This window comes from Myripristis murdjan, chromosome 5, assembly GCF_902150065.1.
Source record: "Myripristis murdjan chromosome 5, fMyrMur1.1, whole genome shotgun sequence".
Classification (NCBI taxonomy): domain Eukaryota; kingdom Metazoa; phylum Chordata; class Actinopteri; order Holocentriformes; family Holocentridae; genus Myripristis; species Myripristis murdjan.
Window position 1 is genome coordinate 8,346,746 of NC_043984.1, and position 21,216 is coordinate 8,367,961.

At 42.9% G+C, this 21,216-nt stretch overlaps 1 protein-coding gene across 1 annotated transcript; it reads left to right on the top strand.

Moving 5' to 3' along the window:
* Positions 1 to 118: 118 nt before the first annotated feature.
* On the top strand, positions 119 to 20,031 carry podxl2 (podocalyxin-like 2). The gene is made up of 13 exons (XM_030051556.1): positions 119 to 258; positions 10,697 to 11,049; positions 11,372 to 11,723; positions 12,323 to 12,414; positions 13,180 to 13,423; positions 14,154 to 14,315; positions 14,477 to 14,715; positions 14,869 to 14,943; positions 15,961 to 16,117; positions 17,261 to 17,322; positions 18,553 to 18,732; positions 19,174 to 19,335; positions 19,527 to 20,031. The coding sequence occupies exons 1-13, from the start codon at positions 210 to 212 to the stop codon at positions 19,584 to 19,586; spliced, it is 2,187 nt and encodes a 728-aa protein (XP_029907416.1). The 5' UTR covers positions 119 to 209; the 3' UTR covers positions 19,587 to 20,031.
* Positions 20,032 to 21,216: the final 1,185 nt, after the last annotated feature.

Genomic DNA, 21,216 nt, shown 5'->3' on the forward strand with positions numbered 1-21,216 from the left:
CCGCAGCTCGCCTCATCTGACTGGCTGCAGCTCCGCTCAGACGCCGCGCTCCTCCTCCACAGCCCGTCTGCCTCTCCACACCGACACCGCAGACAGGCTGCCAGCCCGCAGACAGCTACCATGAGGACGGCGTTTTCTTGACGGCTTCCATTCAAATCTCCAACCATCTGCAGCCGAAATCTCTGTAATCTTCAACCAGAGCTGAGAGGATGTCCACTGCCGCAGACATGCCAGGCCTGCTCCTCATCACACTGACTGGTGAGTGTTTGTATATTCTATTTATGAATTTATCCCTCCCTCATCAACACTACTGAGCCTAGTTTAGACATTTTATAAAGATGCTGTACAAAGTCAAGGGCAAAAGGCAGCAGTGTTATAGGAATATTATGGAAAAACCATACAAGATAAAAAACAAAAATTCTGTCATGTAAACTCTGAGCAGCACAGACACACCGTGGGAACATGACAGTGCTTTTCGTGCCGTGACAGTGCTGCAGTGTTGTTGTTGATGCCCGCTGTGAGGGTGTAGCTCTTCAGTCCAGTCCCGGTGTGAGAGCACGCACGAGTCCAGCTCCCAGCTCCCTGCACAGGATGGCTGGATGTGGGTGGCGCGCGGTGCACGTAAATCAGCGGACACACACTGCAGTGTCTGCTGCTGCTGCTGCTGCTGCTGACACACACACACACACACACACACACACACACACACACACACACACCTGCTGCTCTGTGAAGACATGTCATGTGCAGCAGCAACAACATCAGTCATATCATGATAATCATCATGATAATCATCATCATCATCATCACTGTTGGTATCATCATCTTCTATATATCTTATATGAGACAGCATATAATGAGAACATATATAATTAGCTAAATCAAGAGAGTCTGTAATTATTGTAATTATATATGTATATTATTATCCTCATTTTATTATTGTTGTTGTTATTTGTTTATTTGTTTACCTGTAATTGATTCTTTGGTGATTTTTTGGTTAACCAAAATACTGTGTCCCTCTGACCTGCAGAAGTCATAGCTTACATAGCCAATAATAATGATAGTGATGACCACCATCAATATCACGGTTATCATTGTTATTATTATTAGTGAATGATTTTATTACTTAATTTATCAATGGATAAACTGCAGACTGTCAGCTACCTTGCTTCCTTTCCTTCTGTAGTCATCATCATCATCATCACCATCATCATCATCATCACAATATTCTATGTGATAGTTTTCAGGTGCTGATTGTGCTGAGTAAGCGGTGTTGCAGGTGAACGTACAAACGTCAGGTGTCAGCTTTTGTTCCACACGTTGGTGAGCATGTACTTGCCGTTCGTGGTAGTGGCTGTGGCTGCTCAAACCTTTCCTGTTCCTCTGGGAAAAGGAAGAATGACGGGCCACAGTATGGAGGCCTGATTGTGAAAGAGGGGGGGGGGGCAACAGGGTGAGGATGAGGATGGTGAGCGGTTTCACCTCCTCGTCCACCCCATTCCTCTTTTCATTTTTCTCGATCTCTCTCTTTGCCTTCGTGCGTCTCTCTCTTCTCCTTCCAGTGTCGCCCCCGTTCTCCTCTGCCTCTGTCTTCCTGTCATGTTCGGTCTGTGTCTTCCTCTTCCGATCCCTCTCTCATCTCTCTTCTCTCCTCGTCTCTGTTTCTCTCTCTTCCTCACACCTCTCCCTCTTCTCCCTCTTCCTTGCCTTCAGTCTACATTGTCTGTCTTCTCTCTTTCTCTTTAGGATGACAGGGATTTGGGGGAGGGTAGTGGCCTTAAAGCTGATCCGAGGGGTGTTAAAGCATGAGAGATGGGCTTTATGGGGGGATCCCCCTCCCTACATGCGTACACACGCATAGACACACATATATACACACACACACGCAATTGTAAGCCTAGCACTAGCTTGATACGAGGGATAAAACTGCACTGGAAAATGGGCTTCCTCTGTCGTTCTTTATTACAGTGGTGTGACTTTTCCTCTAAAATCTCGTTTTCACACGAAGTCCCTGGAACTTATAGTCAAAGCACTAAAAGGTTCCTCCAGCCCGTTGCTATCTGCCTTTCCACCGACCCAAGAAGATTAGGCAAATTAGTCTGCTGATGTATGAATCAGCAACGGCTGGTATACACGTCATTTTTCACAGCTGTAAGCATCAGGCTTAATTATTTTAACCCCTGTTTGTTGGTAAATTAGAGATTACAGACAAAGCACAGATGGGATGTTTAGGGTGTGTGTGTGTGTGTGTGTGTGAGAGAGTGAGAGAGAGAGAGAGAGAGAGAGAGAGAGAGAGAGAGAGAGAGAGAGAGAGAGGCACAGATAATGCTCAATGAGGCCTGCACTTCGTCATTGGTCCACATTGATGTGTTGAAGCACAATGAACAAAAAACAAAGTGGTTTGTTGAAATAAAATGCTGTGAATATTTGACTAGTCAGAAATGTTGAACACTGCAAGCCCCACCTGCAAAGTTCCTGTACTTTTGGAAAGAACTAACCCCCGAGCAGGGACATTTGGGGGGTAAAATAGGTCTCAAGAAAGGTTCTTGTAACTGAACTCCCTGAAATAAATCCATGCAGAGGTGAAAAAGTGTTTGTGGGTACTGACTTCTTTCTTTGGTAAAGTAATATCCCTAGAACTTACTGTAGATCCTGGTCCCTGTTCTTCAGAAGGTACCCGGTACCTGGGGAAAGTTCCTGCAGTGGAAACGTGGCTCAAGTGGAGCGCCGGCCTTAGGGGGCGCTGTGTGTTTTGGCTGTGCACCGTGCAGTGTATCACAGCTGCATTTTGAATCATATCTTTTGATGGCGACTTAATTGCTTTCACTTCACAGTTATCAGCACAAACTTAACTCAGACACTCATCAACACCTAAAACACCAAATGCAGGAAAAGTCACCAGTGTAACCATATTTTGCTGCAGCCCCTGCGGTGGAAATTGTCCAATCTGGCAACATTGCTTGGGTGTAGGTTTTTCTGCCCCAAATCACAAGTTGTGTCGACCAATCAGGAGCCACCAGGAAAAGCTGAACCTATTACACTCATAGCGTCGTCAGGCAGACAGATACGACTTACGCACACAGAACAATGATGGTAGGCATCACGTGTTTCTGTAATAGTGTATGATTTATGTGAGAGTAATAACACACACAACAATAAGAAAAATGATTTTTCACTAAAATATGTATTTCACAATGCGAGTTGCAGGAGGGGTGGCGTCAGCGCTCTTAATGGACCACATGCCCCTGCTTTAACGGCTGTGTGAACTGGATTGAGGGTTGGAGGGAGGCATTATTTACTTGTTTATGGCAGTTTAACCAAAGTTCTTATTTAAAAAGAAAAAAAAAATGTTGAACTTGTGGCGCTATTGCAGGAGCTACCATCTTTTTTCATGTCATTGCAATTTTCTGTATAAGAATCCTTGTTTCCCACTGTTGCCACGCTCTGGCTGTTTTCTCAGCCACAGTCCATCCTTTTGCCGCTGCCATTCCACTTTTAATGTGATTTTAAGAACCTGGCACATCTTTTCATTTGCCAGCGTTGCCTCTTTGAGCTCACCATGGAGCTGATCTGTGCTCAGCTGAGCTCCATCACCCTCTGACTGATAAGGCTAGCTCAGCGGCTCTGAAAGTCCCTCCTCAGTCCCTCAGGGTGGACAGACACCCAGAGATTTCTTGAACTAATTAAACAGCAAAGTTGCCTCCGTAGCCAAAAAATTTCAAGGTCGCAGTAATGATGAATTAACCACTACAAGTGAAACTAGGGTGTGCAGTATGGGAGAGATACTGATGATGCTGATGATGATGATGATGATGATGATGATGATGATGATGATGATGATGATGGTGGCAGTTATGGTGACGACTAATTTATCTATTGAAACAACACAACCCAAACCAAATGGCACAGAACAGAGTTATACACAATCCCAGCAAAATGCTAGCTGGGTACACTGCAACAGCTCCACACATAAGGACAGGCTCTTAAATTAATAATTTGTGCTGGACTGCAGCACAGGGAGCAGCGCGTTTCATCTTTCCAGCCTTTTGTGGAATAAACAGACAAAAATCTGTGCAGGTATCATATCATGAGCAGGGCTAGCTAACACGGCTGAACAGAAAAAGAAAAGAGAAATTCAAACTCCATCAACAGAAAATCAATGAAGAGAGGATGTCATAGTCCCGCCCACACGGTTTGATTGACAGGTGATCACTGCGAAGGGCAGAAGCACCACAGTGATGAATGCTTATAGCAGTAACCATGGTGATATATTTTGTTAGTACTCATGGCTGTGTGGTATGACTTCTATGAAAACAGCATTTTGATGATAAAGGTGCAGTAAGGCCAAATATGGAGCACATTAATGGCTGTGTCACACTGTAGAGCTGCTGGGGCTAATCATTTTGCTATGACACATCAAAACAGGGCTCGTTGGCCAATTATGGATGTGCATCAGCGAGGCGTCTGCCAGAGGACCTGGGATGATCATAAACAGACTCGATGGGTGATGGCATTATCCCTCCCTGTTGGCTCTGTGTCAGATAACTCTCCTCTCTCTCTGTGTGTGTGTGTACACCTACAGAACAGAATACACACCATAACACAAAAATACTGATGGATAAGGAAGCGCTAAAGAAGTTATGATTTGTTACTGATAAAGTGTCAATCAGGAACGACGCTTAAGTAAGTGCATTCACAGATATCCAGAAATAACAAGATAGTAATTCATGAGGGTATCAGTCTCTTCATAGGTAACTTATCATTATCTACTATAGCCGACGAAAGTGAAAATATTCCTAGGCAACTGAAAAAATAACATCAATCAATTAATTAACCTATCCAACCAATTATTAACCATTAAACCAGCAGAGAGCTCTTCTACAGAGGCCCCTTTACAATGTCAAACTAGTCATATAATATAATAATAATAATAATATATAATTTTGGCTGGCAAATCATTTTAGGGGGAAACAGTGACATAACCAATGCTGCCTTTTTTATTTTGAACAAAGACATCACCATGTAGAGGTCAACAGGAAGAGCATGGAGTGAAGGAGGGATCAGATTAGCACTAACTCAAATTTAGGAAAAACGTGTGTGCACCCCCAGCCTGGAGCTGGTGCGGCGTAAAGAAAAGATCAACTGATAAATGTGGAATATATCTGCACAACAGCGTGCCGCTGCCAAACTGTTACTGTGAGTATCGTGTTTGCTCTGCATTTATCAGATTAGCACTAAACCCATACATCATTTGGCTCTTCATCCACAATTCATGTCACATCCAGATTCAGTGTGACGTGCAAAACAAATGTCCATGGACTGACCTGAGAGCTGACCGTCCCGTAAACAGTTTCAGGGTTAGGGGCTGTAGTTGCTGTGTAGCCGAGTGTGTTGAGCCACTGCATTAGTCATCCTGCAGGATTCTCCGAAATATTCCTCCCAGGCACACTAACGCAGCAGCAGGAGGCACACAGTAAGAAAGTGGGGCCTCTCTGAAAGGCACAGCAGTGCAAACAGCAAATTATACAGCCTCATAGGGACTTAAAGGACACTGCGAGCGCCAGTGCCCCCATCCCCAAAAAACTGAATTAATAGATATAAATAGCACTAATTCAAACTGATTGACCAGGCATTATCTTATTTGTGAGACAGAAGTGCATGCACACACACACACACACACACACACACACACACACACACACACACACACACACACACACACACACACAGTATATTCTGATGCTGCTCTGGCTGTGCAGTGCTGACTGGGAGATTCAGGGAGGAGAGAGAGCAATAAAAACAACCACAGCACTTCTCTATCAGGGGACAGACCACTTCTCTCTCTTGCCCTCCATCCCTCCATCTTTCCTTCTGTCCTTCACTTCATCTCTTCTTCCCTCCCTCTCTCTCTCTCTCTCTCTCTCTCTCCCTCTCTCCCTCTCTCTTTACTGCCTGTGTGACTGCTCATCCAGAGAGAACAGCAGGACAAGCAGGACTTTTTGTAGGCCACTGGGTATTTTTTTCTTTAAAAAAAAAAAAAAAGAGGTGCTTTTTTTAAAGGTGCACGTCACTAAAAATCTCATCACATTTTTCACCTGTCCGTCTGGCATTACAGTGTTATTTAAAGTTGATATCTGCTTCATTAACTTGCTCTCGATTAGCTCTGAGTGCTTTAATGCAGCTGGACGTGTATTTGCTTCGTGGTGCAAGTTCACGTCAGATGAAAGCAGCTGTCACTGCTGCGTCACTGTGCTGCATGTGTCGCTCAGTTCTGCAACACAGGCTATCCCTATGACAAAATCTATCAGACATGTTCTCCGTTTCTCAGTGGGCCTCTCCGAAAGCCTGGAATCAGTCACTCACACTTGTGGTGACAGTTTAAGCTGTAATACTATAATCAATAATCAATGTGCAGTTAGTTTCAGCTTAATACAGTGGAGTCACTCTTTCCATTGATCTCTGCATGTTTGCACTTTATTTTGTTTCATCTTGAATTTCAGTTCGTTTGGCCAGATGAAAACAACAGAGTTATATTTGTTTTGACTCCCTGCTACCAAAATCCACATAGATTTTTTTTTTTTTTTTTACAAGCCCTGGTACATTTTCATTTAGAACTGGCTAGAGTGACCCTAGACAAACCAAACACAAAAATGCAGTGAAGTTAGAATGAAGTAAATGAAGGAATGAAGTCAATTAAATTAAATTATCTAACTAAAACAAATATTAATAAAATCAGTTCAAGTGGAGTTGCCAGCTTGCAGCAATGAAAACACACTACAGGCTGGATGTTATTAATTATTTAGGAACAAACACTCTTGTCTACTGTACCTTTTATCCTCATAAAGGTCTGCAGACCAATATGTCGACTGATAGAGACGCACTAGCTCTCTGAGTTGCACTGTGTAAACTGCATAATTAATTGCACTTTGAGAGCTATTGCAGAGCTTTTTCTTCCGTTGCAAGGGGAAAATGTCAGACCATAGCCTCTGATTTGTCTCACAGCTGTTTCTGTTCTTTTGTAAGGTGAAAACATAAGTCTAGTGGAGGGTATAAACAGGGATATGAAATATACCCACCTTTCTCTTTTGCTGGAAATTTAGATTGCACCAGCCTATCAAGCCTAATCTCGAGGAAATTTGCCTGTGAACACTCCAAACTCTTAAAGAGCCACACAAAGCAGTGATGGCTGATGGTCAAAATACATGTTTTTTTTTTTAACGCTGGCTCTCAGTCTCTCTCAGCCAAAACACACACAGCCTTTTTATATCCTTCCCCAGCTGAGTGGATTTCCTCTGGGGAAGCAGAGCCACACCATATATTACCATATAGGTTCCAAATAGCCTCTGAGTTAATTTTTATTTGTGGACACATTACACAACTCCAAATACCTCAAGCAACACTGCACTTTCCTTTTTCTATTCTTAGACCACAGAATTAAAGAGGCACTGGGACACAATGATCACAATCATCATGTACAACAAATCAAAGAAGCAAAAAACAGTTTAAATAATGACTAAAATGAGTAAATGATAGACAAATATGCTATTTTACTTTATATATAGGAGACTATACCTACTTCTCTGTTGGTTGTCTACCTTCCTGCTCAGTGGTAACACTCACCTCATGAGCTACAGCTCCAAAACATCATTTAGACTCTGCAACTATATTTCAATACCCTCTCCCCACCTTTCTTTCCTCCATAAACTTTATTTTGCACACATTCAATACTGTAAATGTACATCAAAGTGTAAAAGTAGTATTAAAAATCAAGTGAATCATACAACAAAAACACACACACACACATACACACACACACACACACACACACACACACAAATGGGGTCTGCTAAACAACTGGAGTAAATATGAAATGTATGAATAATTCAACCAGTTTGCCAGTTTATAATTTTTGAGTTCAGTATCTTTAAAAATATAAAAGGAAGGTGATCTTTTAAGCCAAGTCATTTTATGGATGGAGTAATTAGCCAAGATATTAATCATGTTAATTACGGAAGTTTCCTCTGCAGTGAATCTGGGATTATTAAAAATGAGTTCCCTCGCCCCACCTTGCCTACTCAGCAGCAGCTAAAACACCAGCACACACACACACACACACACACACACACACACACACACACACACAGTCAGCAGCACACATTTTTCCTGCGCCGGTGTGGGTTTTATTTTTGGACATCAGTGGGACAGCAGGACTTGAGGCGGTGGATTTGTGACACTTGAGCGCGTGTGGTTTTGCTGCGCGGGGTCCCACAGCTTAGCGTACTCTAGACGTGTTGAAGGCGTGTTGGCTGTGAACCCATAATCTGCTCAGTCAGCCTGTCAGGCCAGACAGCCATCTGTGGTCCCAGACAGAGAGGAGTGTGGGACAGACGCAGCAGGGCAGGGGTTACTGATGAATGAAAGAAGGAGGGAATGAATGAATAGCCAGGGTGCAATCTTAGTAACAGCAACACCAGGGGCAGAAAAAGTACTATAAACTGCTACTCAAGTAGAAGTACTGTTACTTCGCTGATATTTTACTTCAGCAGAAATTGTGCTGTAAAAATCTGCTGCAGTAAAAGTAAAAAGTAGCTCATTTAAAATGTCCTTCCAAAACAGTAACTGTGTTGGGTGTGATCTTTTCCACGCAGTTAGAAAAGAAGAAGGGTACACAGTTCAAACTAGATCCTTTTAAAGGGGCATTCTGCAAAACTGCCAGAGGTTGATTGAAGTGAGGACCATGTAGATTCAACTGACAAATGTGGATTAAGCACATGATATGACATGATTTAGTCATAAAAGTGACAATACTGTATTAAAAAAGACTCAAAAAGTACAAGTGCACAAAAAGCTGCTCAGTTACAGAAACATGAGTAAATGTAATTAGTTACTTCCATCTGTGGTTAAGATAAATGAATACGTTCATGAGTGAATGACAAGACAAAGGTACTGTATGTCTGAATGAAACTGAATGGCTGGATGGATGATTGAATGACTAAATGAAAGAATGAACAGATCCAGTCGATGGCAGTTGTCATTCAGGCATGTGTGTCGTGCACTGACCAACAAGAATGAATGAATGGATGGATGAATGGACGGCTTAAATGAGATGCAGCTGGATGAATGAATAAATAAATGAATGGAGAGTAAAACATGAACGAATCAGCAAATGAAGGCTTGAAGAAAGAGAAAATTAATGAGTGAAATCCCAAATTTAAGCAAAGCCGAAAGGTCTCATGAGCGAGAATAGCTCAGGCGATGACTTTCAAAGGGCAGCAGAGAAGATAAGGGCTCTGTGATGCCAGGGATTTAAATTCAATCAGTTAAATGTCTGCTGCACACAACAGGGTGCTCTTATCTCTGCTCCTCCCCTGGGAGCGCATTATTCAAAGTATCCTGCTTTACCTCTGCAAGTCATGAGTTGCAGTGGTTCACCGCGTCCATTATCAACAGCTTTCTGTCTCTGTTTCACTTTCTGGGCCCCTCTAGGTTTGTCTCATGCTGAATTTCCTCAGGCCTTCATGTTACATCATCCCCATATTAAATGAAAGAAGACACGCTGAAATAAAAATGAATGAAGCTAAATTAGACTATCAACCCATTGTCACCATTTTCCCCTCAGAGAGTTTTTATCACAATAACACAAATATATGAATAAACGGCTGAGTGCATGAGTGAGACTGAGTTTGCATTCATATTTACTGAGATTTTTATATACTATTAAAGGTGCACTATACAAAGTTGAGTGAAGACTGAAGTAAGGACTATTTAGATCAAATGAAAAAAAAAATGTTCATTCTTATTCCACATTTTTGTCAGCTTAGTCTCAATGGTTGTCATTTCAATGCAGTTTTGTCTTTAATACATATATAGTAATTTCTATAGACTGCACCTATTTATATTTATCAATCTGCCATATTTGAGTTACCATTCAAGTCTGATATGTATGTTGTGCAGTTCCCCTTGTGCTTTGACAGAAATATTCAGTGGCGAAAAAAACAAAGCAATGTTGTTTTTTTGATATGTATGACTATATTGGTGGACTTTTGTATTGATGACATCTCCAATTTGTGTGCTTCACTGAGGTCCTCTACTTTAATTTGGTATTTCTGTGACTGAGCAGAGGACATTACAGTGTCTCTGTGCTAAAAAAAAAAAAAAAAAAAAAAAAAAAAAAAAACATTTGAGGATAATATCTAACTTGAGTTGCTCACCTCAAACATCAAAATACAACTCTCAACTTGCCTGCTATAGCCCATCATGAACACTGCCCTCTCAGAAATAGAGTGCAACACACCTTTTATATTATGGCATGAAAGTGTCATCGGGCTGCTTGCTGTCCAAACACAGTGGTACTCTGTGTAGTTTACACTTCCAAAATTGCAGTGTGATCGCTGCCTTAGCATTGAAATTGCCAGTAGCATAGATTTACATAATCCCACATTGTTTGTATTCTCTTTCATTGTTTTCATTATTTATTATTTTTACCATTCTTATTACTACCATATGTGTTGCCTACTTTATATTCTGTTTGTGATTTTATTTTGTTTCTTTTCCCTTGAGTTGTTGAATTCATTTACCAGCTTTTGCAACGATCTAATATCCCCACAGGCATCAATACAGTATCATGCCTTACTGAATTCAGATACCATGGCTGGTTTGTTTAAGTAACCTTAAAGTGCCTCTTTCTTGTCCCTAGCTCTTCTGGCCAGCTGTGCCGCTTTCAGGGTCAGTCCCGCTGAACGTGTCATACCCTTCAGCCCTCCTGTGGCCCGGCTGGTCCAGGATGAAGGCCCCGCCCGCCCACGTTTCATCCAGGATTTAGCCACACCAGAACGCGGTCTCGGCTCGGTCCGGGAATTAGTCCGAGCCCAGCCTCATTTGGTCCATGACATCAGCCGGCCCCAGATTCATGAAACGTCCCGTTCCCAGTCCAAGATGGACTCAGCCAACTCCTCTCAGTCAAATCCAGCACCGTCCTCTGCCAGCCAGGATGTAGCCAGCCCCCGCGCCATCATGGACGACAACCTGGATGTGGAGGATGACATGGAGGTAAGGGGAGGTTAAAGGGAGAGTTCACCCATTTTGAAAATGTTTGATATTATTTCACCCCCCCCCCCCCCCCCCAGCTGTTCTGTAGGACAGCAGTTGGTCTATCTTCCTCTCATTGTTACTGAGTGCTGGATACTGGCTGGATGCTCCACATGCTAACTGTTAGCCTCCTGCCACTGAGGTTTCACATTAAAAACAGCTACAACACAGCTTAATGGGAGAGAGAAGAGAGCTCTCCCTCTTCCATGCTGGATTTCTCCCTGTATGCTTATCTATCTATCTATCTGTCTGTCTATCTATCTGTCTGTCTGTCTTCATTTAGCGTATGGTCCATCTGACATCGCCCCTGGATGTGGAGCGCTACCAGGGGCAGCCAGCCTCTTCAGACCCAGACACGGGGCTCCATGGTGGGCCCGGAGCGGCCGATGCCTCCCTGGAGGCCTCTGGCTTCTATGGCATGGACACAGAGGACAGAGGAGAGGAGGCAGGAGAGGACAGAGACAGAAGAGGGGGAGAGGAGAGAGGAGAGGAGGAGTGGGAGAAAGACGGACGAGAGGAGAAGGAGAGAGGAGGTGCGACACGAGAGGAAAGAGAGCGGAGAGAAGGGACAGATGTCCAGGTCCGGGGGGATGCAGAGGCCAACCACACAACACCAGATCTCGATGCTCTGATTGGTTAGTAGCAATGTCCTTCTTGTGTTCCCTGCAAAACTGAATCAGCAGAGGGTTTTCAGGGGATGTAAAGTCACCCTGTGGTGGACATGTGGAGCTTTTTCACAGCAGCCATTTTGACATGAAATAGCAGGTAAACACAAGTATTACTAATGACATTAATGAAGGTTCTGTTCCATTAATGTGTAGCAGAGTGAGGCAGCATGAAGAACAGCAGGGCCGTGACTCTGTTAGACCTAAATAGAACGTATCTGCATTAACAGGATTAATAACCCCTGTGTTTACCTGCAGTCTTATGTCAGTATGACTGCTTTTTGAATTTCTTACTGTACAACCTCGTCAGCTCACTAGAATGATTAATTTCTCTGTTGTCGACTGGGAATTTATCACTGTGCTACTGATGAATCTAATTCATTTTGTATTGATATAAATGTCACCTGTTTGAAAATAAACTAGAAAATCATGGTAGGTAAAGTCGGCGTATTTCAGTATTGGTCAGATTTGATACACTAATGAACTGCTAATAAGTGCAATTAATTTATACACATGCACACACACACACACACACCTGTGTTTCTGACACACGTCTTTGTGTGGTTCAGGTTACAGTCCATCCTTCCACACTTCCAGCTCCAGTCCAGCAGAGGGGCGTGATCCTGGAACAGATAGGACCAGGACGCCCCTCGTCCCAGAGGTGAGAGCAGAGAAAGGATGCCGTGATATGAATATGATATTTTATTTATTGTATTATTTATTGTACTACTATCATCATGAGCCCAATTCTTAGACAGAAGCTCCAACAATGCACTACCAAGTGATTTTTATACATTAAAACGGTAAGAGTTGAGTTTTCTTTGTCTCCATCCCTGCTGTGGAGGATGAGTAATAATGAGCAATTGTGGTAATTTTGCCCTGCAGAGTTTGAGTCTCCGGGTGGAGCTGTTTTGTTTGTTCGCAGTTACTGCTGCAGTTACTGCTTCAAGAAACATTGAATTTTCATGCTTACAAAGATTTACAGCCAAGTGCATATGCATATGTGAAGCTGAAGCAGGGGTCTGCTGAAAAAGAGTGTGCATCCATAGCCTCTGCAATAAATATGATAAATAAAAATTGGATTGAACTGAATCAGATGTAATATAGAGCTTCTCCACTAACGTTTTGCTGCATATTTTGATTAATCTTTAATGGCTTTATGTGGGATAAAAAAACAATCCAACATCACAGTATCATTAAATTGTTAGCTTTGTTAAAATTTTATTCTGGATTGAATGCTTTTTTTTTTTTTTTTTTTTTCATTTTGCCAAGATCATCATCATCATCGTCGTTGCCTCTACTACCACTGCTACTTCTGCTACTGTTAATATTACCACTTCTAGCTTCATCACTGCTTTACTTGCCAGCTGACACCGTCACTGCTGTCAGTCCTGCTACTACAAGCTGTGCCACTGTAACTTCGCAGGTGGCTCCTTTAGAGAGAGAGCTGTGGGAGGCAGAGGGGGAAGAGGAGGGTCAGGCCAGTGGTTATGGAGTTTTCCACTCCTCCATCACAACGACCACCACCACCACCACGACCGCCACCACTGCTGCCGCCGCCGCCACTGCCGCTGCTGCTGTTACTGCTGCTAATGGAGACGTAGCAGGAACCGCCGTCCCTGAGACTGACACAGGCACAGACTTTGGCCTGCTGGGAGACTATGCAAAAGGTAAAACCATCGTCTGCAAACAACTTTTACGCTTGTTATTGACATTTCATTTAGCCCAGTATCTCCTGTTCTCTCACCCCAGTAAAAGGTAAAAATGCTAATATCACCGTGTTGCCTTAACATTAGCTGACAATAATTCTCACTGCAACTGTTCCAATTACAACATTTTGCAAGCAACAAATATGTCTCCTCCTTTACGCCGCTGCTGTGTGAAAACCTCACTTGGTGATTGGTCGTGATTTTACTTTCTTTTAATGATTACATTCTGCAGATGGAGAAACTTCTGTTGCTCCGTGGTTTTATGAACTGCTTTCCAAACTGGATTAACTCAAAACCCCTTGGAGGCAATCTAAAAACAAGGCTGCTTTTCTTAGCTCTTGAATAGATGACATATGGGAGATAGGATTCATCATTTTCTCTTTTATTTTTATCCCTTTTTTATCGGTATATTCTATTATTGCTGTTTTTATCTGTATAAAGTATATTGACATTTCTCAGCACACTTGTAGAAACAGGGCATCTGTCCTCGCCATGTCTCAGATTACATAACGGATCGATGATGATTGATGATGATGATGATGATACGAGCCACTGGCCTGGCCTTCAAGATGAATCCAAATTAAAAATTTCACAAGGATGACTGTTGATTTTCCCTAAGCAGGCTGCCCAAGTCTTAGGAGGAAAACAAAGAATAGACTCAAATATATCTTCTGTTTGTCTCTCATTACAGGGGAGCTAGAGGATGAGGAGACAGAGAGGGAAGAAGAGGAAGAGGCAGGGATGACACATCTGTGTCTATATACCCAGAATCCCACAGCACCAGAAGTGGGCATGGCTCCTAGCAGGGAGCCGCTGCAGCCCAGCATGGAGGAAGAAGGAGACAAGGAGCAAGGTGTGGATGACTTTCATTTTCTTTTCTTTTCACTTCTTTTCTGTTCTTGCTCTTGTTTCTTTCTACTGCTATTAGTTAGAGTTACTCCCTATAGTTTCATTTAAAGGGATAGTTCACCTGTTTTGAAAAGTGTCATATAAATTCATTTGCATTGACGGTAGGGATTAGACTGAAAAACAAAGATGAAGAGGAGGAAGAGGAATGGAGAAAGATGGAGAGAGAGGAAATAAGACACATGGTGCCTGTCAGCACAGATCCCGCCCCCACCGTCGGCTTCACCGACATGTCCTGGGACTGGCTGGAGAAGACCACGCCCCTGCAGGCCCAGAGGTCAGAGGTCAGGGGAGGTGGGGTGACAGAGGTCTTCCTGCCAGGGGGCGACCTTGAGGAGGCGCAGCAGGTACATTCCCACACATCACAGGGTGTCCCGCAGAGAGGGACGGTCTCCTATCTGATGGAAAATAGGCTTGCTAAGTTTAAGTTTCCTCAAACATTTCTTACTGACATTTTCTAAGTTAGTCTTGTTTTCGAACTCTGACTCTTTGCCACGCAGGTAGTGTGTATAGACTGGAGCGAGCTGGTCGGACGGGGTTACGTTATCCTGAACATGACTGAAAACCTCAGCTGTGTAAGTACTAAAGGATTCGATATTCAAATTAAAGGTGCCACGTGTTGCATTTCAACCCTTTGAAACCTGTGCAAATTCACATGATTTCTTTCAAAACATGACAAGAAAATTAGCACAAATTATAACCCAAAATTTTACAAAACAAAAAAACATACATACAAAATACAGTAAAATTACTAGAACAAGCCAAATAATAACACTCATAACAATAATAATGATAATAATGATAATAAAATTAGTGTAATCAAAAAGTTGCTGCAAAAAAAGAAAGAAAGAAAAGAGAAAGAAAGAAGGGTTGACATTGGTAATCATTCATTTGCGACATTAGGATAATCACGGTGAACATACGAGACCATCTCTGAGGAGATCGGCGCCCTCTGTTGGTTAGTACACCCCACATTTTACACTGTGTGCCTCTGGAAGAGCTGCCAGACTGCTGCACAGCACAAAGGGATGCTGCTTTACGGCACACAACAGGAAACAGCCGTGTTCAAGGGTGCTCATCAGCTCTTTTTCCTGTGCTTCATCTTCAAAACAAACACACATGGAGCGACTCATCTTCATCATCATCATCATCATCATTATCATTAGCATCAGCATCAGCATCATCATCCCACTTTAAGATGCAGATTTGTAATGTGATAGATTGAATAAACTTTATGTGTGTGTGTGTGTGTCTGTGTGTCTGTGTGTCTGTGTGTGTGTGTGGCAGTGCAGGAAAAAGGGCTTTCACTGTGCCGTCTGTCGCCATGGCAGCAACACAAACCCACACTGTCACTGCAGTGACCTTTTGGTTGTCGCGACAACCAAGATGTAAGGTCTGCAGTCCCATATATCTGCTGCCTCCGCTTCATCTGTCCCTCCCTTCACTTTTTTCCTCTCCTCTTATATAGAGAGTCATAAGTAGTTCTTGTACACCTTTTATAAGTGATGATTTTGTGTGTGTGTGTGTGTGTGTGTGTGTGTGTGTGTGTGTGTGTGTGTGTGTGTGTGTGCGTGCGTGTGTGTGTTTAACAGGAGGAGTTCCGTGCAAACCAGGGGGTGCAGCTGTTGGAGATCATGGAGCGGGTGTTTGCTAGAAGAATGAACAGCCCTGAGGGATCATGGGTACTCTACCTTAGCAAGCCGACACACCATCAACATCAGCTGCTTATGAATGTGGCGTCTGAACACGGTACACACACACACACACACACACACACAGTCACACTCGATCAGACTCTCTCTGTGTGCAAATTCTTCCTGTGTTGCAGCTTCACACTCATTCACCATATCTGTTTCTACAGTTGTAGAGACATTTTACTGAAGTGCATTCATTTCCTAAGTTCCCATTTTTTATCTAATGACAAATATTCATGGAAGTACTATCTAAGTACTATGTTAGCCACCCATGATGACCTGCTGATCTGTACACAGCTGGAGTTGTGGTGATTCTCCTCCTCTTAATAAACAACAGATCAGCCAAAGAAATGGACATGGTAGCTGGCTAACCAGATATTTTCATGGCTCAGCAGGGAGTTAGAATAAATCTAAATTTACTAGGCAGAGTTGGTCAGGGTCAGCTACATATCTAATGTGCTGTTAGCAAAATAATTACTTTGGGTGGAAAGACGCAGCAGAATTCAGTGGATCTGGTCCCATTTCAAAGAGAAACATGCGGATTTAAAAAAACGTCCAAGTTTTAAACGCAGCTTAAATCACGGACTGTGACAGGGTTTATTATGTGAAAACCTCATATATTTTCCCCAGAGAGAATCCAGAGTTCCATATTTGGACAAAAGATTGTAGCCGAACTTTACATCTGACTTCTGAGAGCTCTGTTGACTGAGGGGTGTGACAGCAATCCTGCAGACACACCTCAGTTTTCACAAAGTGTTTGGCCCGCTGGCTGTATTTACAGTACATTTCCCTAAACACCCATCTCGTGACGGAGAGCAACAGGTTCAGTGCCCGTCTCATGCGCTGTGGAGAGGCGTTTTGGAAAATGTAGGGAGTCAGAACACTTGATCACAGAATAACTCTTGGAAGGCTCTGGACATCGCAGATTGATGATACAATGTAAGAGCATCAAAAAGTGCAGTTTTATTCTTGTAAGTTATGTCTTTGGGGTGGATTAAAAGGCACTATAACCTTGCTTACCCTGCACCTTTAGTAGATGAAAAAAAAAAAAATCCACAAAAATCAAATAAGCTGACTGGCTGCGCAGTGAGATGTGACTACCTACAACCAGAGGTTTGCTTGCACATGCACATTTATCTGCATTTATGTGCGTGTTGGCCTTGTGGGCTTGTGTTGACATTAGTCCTGTTTCTTCCAGGAGTGATCGATACCAAGGATGTGCTGGGCATGCTGGGAGAGATCAGGAAAAGTTTATACAAGGTATGTTCAATAAGGTGTTTAACCATTTATACCGTGTGCTTCTCCAGCATAGACAGGCCTTATTCACATTTACAGAGCAGCACAAGTAGAGATTTCAAGGTTTGTGCTCATATAGAAAGTGTTGTGGTACCCAAATTTGATTTCATGGAGGCTTCATGCTGTGTCAATATGAAATCTGCAGAAATCTAAAGCTCCAGACTTCTGTCTCTTATTTTCTTCCACACAAAAGCACACCGGGTTGCATGTTCCTGACAGCGCTGAGAGCTCAGTTATAACCGGCTGAACAGCAAGCGCAAGAAGCTGGAAATGTTTCACTTTTCATGAAAGACCACACTGGGTTTCATTAGTTGCCTAGCAACTGTGAGAGCCACAACCAGCACTTTTGCAACTACAGATAGGTGACAAATAAAAGGACAAACCATCATAAAGTGTGTTAGTAAGGTGTTGGGCCGCCACGAGCCACCAGAACAGATTCAGTGCTCCTCTTCATAGATTCTCCTGGAGCTCCACTGGAGGGATGGAGCTCCATTCTTCCTAAAAATATTCCCTCATGGGTGTTTTCATGATGGTGGTGGAGAGATCTGTCTACTACTTCACTCCAAAATCTCCTGTAGGTGTTCAACTGGGTTGAGATGTGGTGAGGGTGAAGGCCATAGCAAATGATTTATATCATTTTCATCCTCATCAGACCAGTGAGGCCTCGTGTCCTGTGGATGTGGGCGTCTTCATCCTGGAAGAGAGCACTCCCATCAGGATGGAAATGTTTCATCTCAGTGTAACTGTGTTGATTTGATTTGGGAGCCTTCCTTCTAATGGGCCCCCCACAGCGTAACAGATCCAGCAGACCCCCTCACTGTGAGGCTCCAGCATTCAGGCCTGTAGAGTTCTCTTGGTGGACTCGCCCACTTGTCCACAATATGGTGAAGGATGACTCATCACTTTTTTCCACATCTCTGTAGACCAGTGCCACTCAACTCTCAAATGTGCATTTGTCTGTGTAATAAGGGCTTCATGCTCTGCAGCCCTGCTATAACATCCCTCTCTATGTACAGGATCTTTAGGAAGAATGGAGCTCCACCCCTCCAGTAGAGCTCCAGAGACTTGGAGAATCTCTGCCAAGGAGCACTGAAGCTTTTCCTGGTGGCTCATGGTGACCCAACACCTTACTAACACGCTTTTTACCTGTGTGTGCATGCGTGTGTGTGTGTGTGTGTGTGTTCACTCCCTCAGGTGGGCATTCAGAACTACAGTGCAGCCAGTAGCTGCCAGTCTCGGCCCAGTCAGACCCGCAGCGACTACGGCAAGCTGTTTGTCGTGCTGGTGATCATCGGCTCTGTCTGTATGGTCATCATCACATCTGGACTCATATACATCTGCTGGCAGAGACGACTGCCTGCAACTAAGACCATGGTCAGCACGACATACACACACACACACACACACACACACACACACACACACACACACACACTGTAAAAATATTCATCTTAAGTCATTTAGTCTCATACTCAGTGTTAAAATCTTGTTTTCTCAAAACAAGTAAAAAATGTGCCAGTTGGATGAGATAATCCCACTTTTCTCCAGTGCAGTTTTACTTGTGTCAGGAAAGTTTGAGGAAACAAGTATAGATTTATTGAAACAAGGCGGATTAAGGCAGATTAAGTCCACAAGGACTTAAGAAAATTCTGGAAAGAAGTTGATTAGCATTGGAGAGAAGTGGGATTATTTTATCCCACTTGCACATTTTTTTTCACTTGTTTTAAGATTTTTTTTTTTTAACTTAATGAGACTTTAGATGGAGGGTTCTAGCAGTGCGCCTGTAATCCAGCTGTACTCTTTCTTACATCCCAGTCCCGCGCTGAGGAGCTTCACTTTGTGGAAAACGGTTGCCACGACAACCCCACACTGGACGTGACTAATGACAGCCAACCTGAGATGCAGGAGAAGAAGCCGAGCACCAATGGGCTCGCAGGGGGCGGGGAAAGGGCCGGGGAGGACAACAGTCGCTGGCAGGTGATTGGATGAAAGGATGAGAAGATAAAAGAACAGATAGACAGAGGAATGACTGAAGCAGTCGTCTCTGTGGTTTTGGAAAAGTCTGGGACAATTTGGCAACATAGTGAGACCTAATCTGCTCTCTAATTTCTTTAATCTGAAACTTTATTCTGCCTGGGCACAGCATGACGTTTGTCATCTTTCCCCAGGTATTTGTCAACCAGGCAGGAAGTGAGGAGGAAGAGGAGGAGCAAGACACACATCTCTGATGGACAGAGGAGAAGAAGGAGCGAACTGAAGAGAAGAATGGACATCTTTGATAGGCAGGTGATAGGTGGAGCGTAGAGAGAAGAGGAGGAGGACAAAGACACTACTGAGGAGCAGAGGAGTGACGGGGGGGAGAAACAACTGATGACAGAGGAGAGGAAAGAACAGGATGGAAGAAAAGATGTGGAGAGATGAGAACCAAGAAAGGAGAGGAAGAGAAAAAGGGGGAGAGAGAAAAGACAGAAATAGTTCTTGGGTGTGAAAAGCCTTGAAAGGTAAAAGCCTGAATGAAAGATGTGTCGTCCAATCAGATGAAAGCTAGAGTTATACCTAGGAGGAGCATGGCAGGGGCATGATGGGAAATCAGACATTTGGGTGTACACTTAGCTGCTTTTATTGTGAGTCAGAACAAACACGCCTCTGATTTTGGTTTCATCTTTACACATCAAGCAGACGTCACAGGAGCACAAGTTGTATGAGCCAGAGCGTATGAGCTGATGAGACCCCTTCAAATTATTCATACAGTCATACACTAGTAGGGAAATCAATCAAATATCATCACATATAAATAGACAAATCAACCTAGTCATGTTATGCCAAACAAGGAAATTGGTCTTTTCTCAGTTTTGTGAGTGTTTGGAGACACTTTGTGCAGCCTCTGTGCCCCAGTGTCTGACTCTTCAGCCGCTTCTCCTCAGCTTCACACAGGAAGTATTGCCTATCGATCAGCTTTGAAAGGAAGGTGTGGCACTTTACCGATCCCTCTTGGACATAGCGACTATCATCACTGAAATGCTGCATCATGTTCAATGTAATCCGTACAGTTACTGAGGATATCTCTATTTTGCTTATCGGAATGGTAATCGTAATTGCTGAGGATGTTTACTGTACAGTCTACGACGAGTTATGTGATCGCTATAATTACGTGCTGCTAGCCTTATATGCTTCTTCAGTAGTGTTGGAATGGCTGCTGTATATGCCTGGTTAACCCTTGAGGCTGTGACAAATGGGCAACATTTAGTTACCACACTGTCCCAACACATCATACACACATGGGGCGGACAGTTAAAATATAGTAGTTTGACCAAACATGATGCACTTTGGTTTTATTCTTGAAGGCTGGGTTGCATCAGCAAGGATTAATGTAATCTAAGATTAGCTCCCATGAGTAAATCCGTATTAAAAATGAAGCAAAGCTCTGTTGCACAATTAAAAGCTAATTCTGGATTATTAAATCCAAGTTTAGTGGTTTAAACCAAAATGAAATGACTACAGTTAAATGCTTGTGATGAGGCTGCGTTCAGGCGCCTCTCACAAGCATCTAAGCACAGGAAATCTCATGTCCACCCAACATCACTCATCTGACCTGGAAATATATTACTAAAAAAATGTAGTTTTCTTGTATTTTTTTTTGGTAATTTTGTGGTATTTTTTTTTCTTTTGCTCAATTTCCAATAATGTTTTACTAATTTTCTGGTAATTTTATTATTCATTTCATCATAGTTTTTTTGTTGTTGTTGTTGTTGTTGTTGTTTAATTTTCTAATAATATTTTTTACTTTTTACTAATCTCTAAGCAAAAACTAAGCAAATTTCTTGCTGATTTGCAAATCACCTTTTTTTCTCACCTTTC

Bases quoted from the DNA above. Each gene is read 5' to 3' on its own strand.
- podxl2 (XM_030051556.1), top strand. From the start codon at position 210: ATGTCCACTGCCGCAGACATGCCAGGCCTGCTCCTCATCACACTGACT. The intron at 12,415-13,179 runs GTGAGAGCAGAG...GTAACTTCGCAG, and splicing joins GGACGCCCCTCGTCCCAGAG to GTGGCTCCTTTAGAGAGAGA. The intron at 18,733-19,173 runs GTCAGCACGACA...CTTACATCCCAG, and splicing joins TGCCTGCAACTAAGACCATG to TCCCGCGCTGAGGAGCTTCA.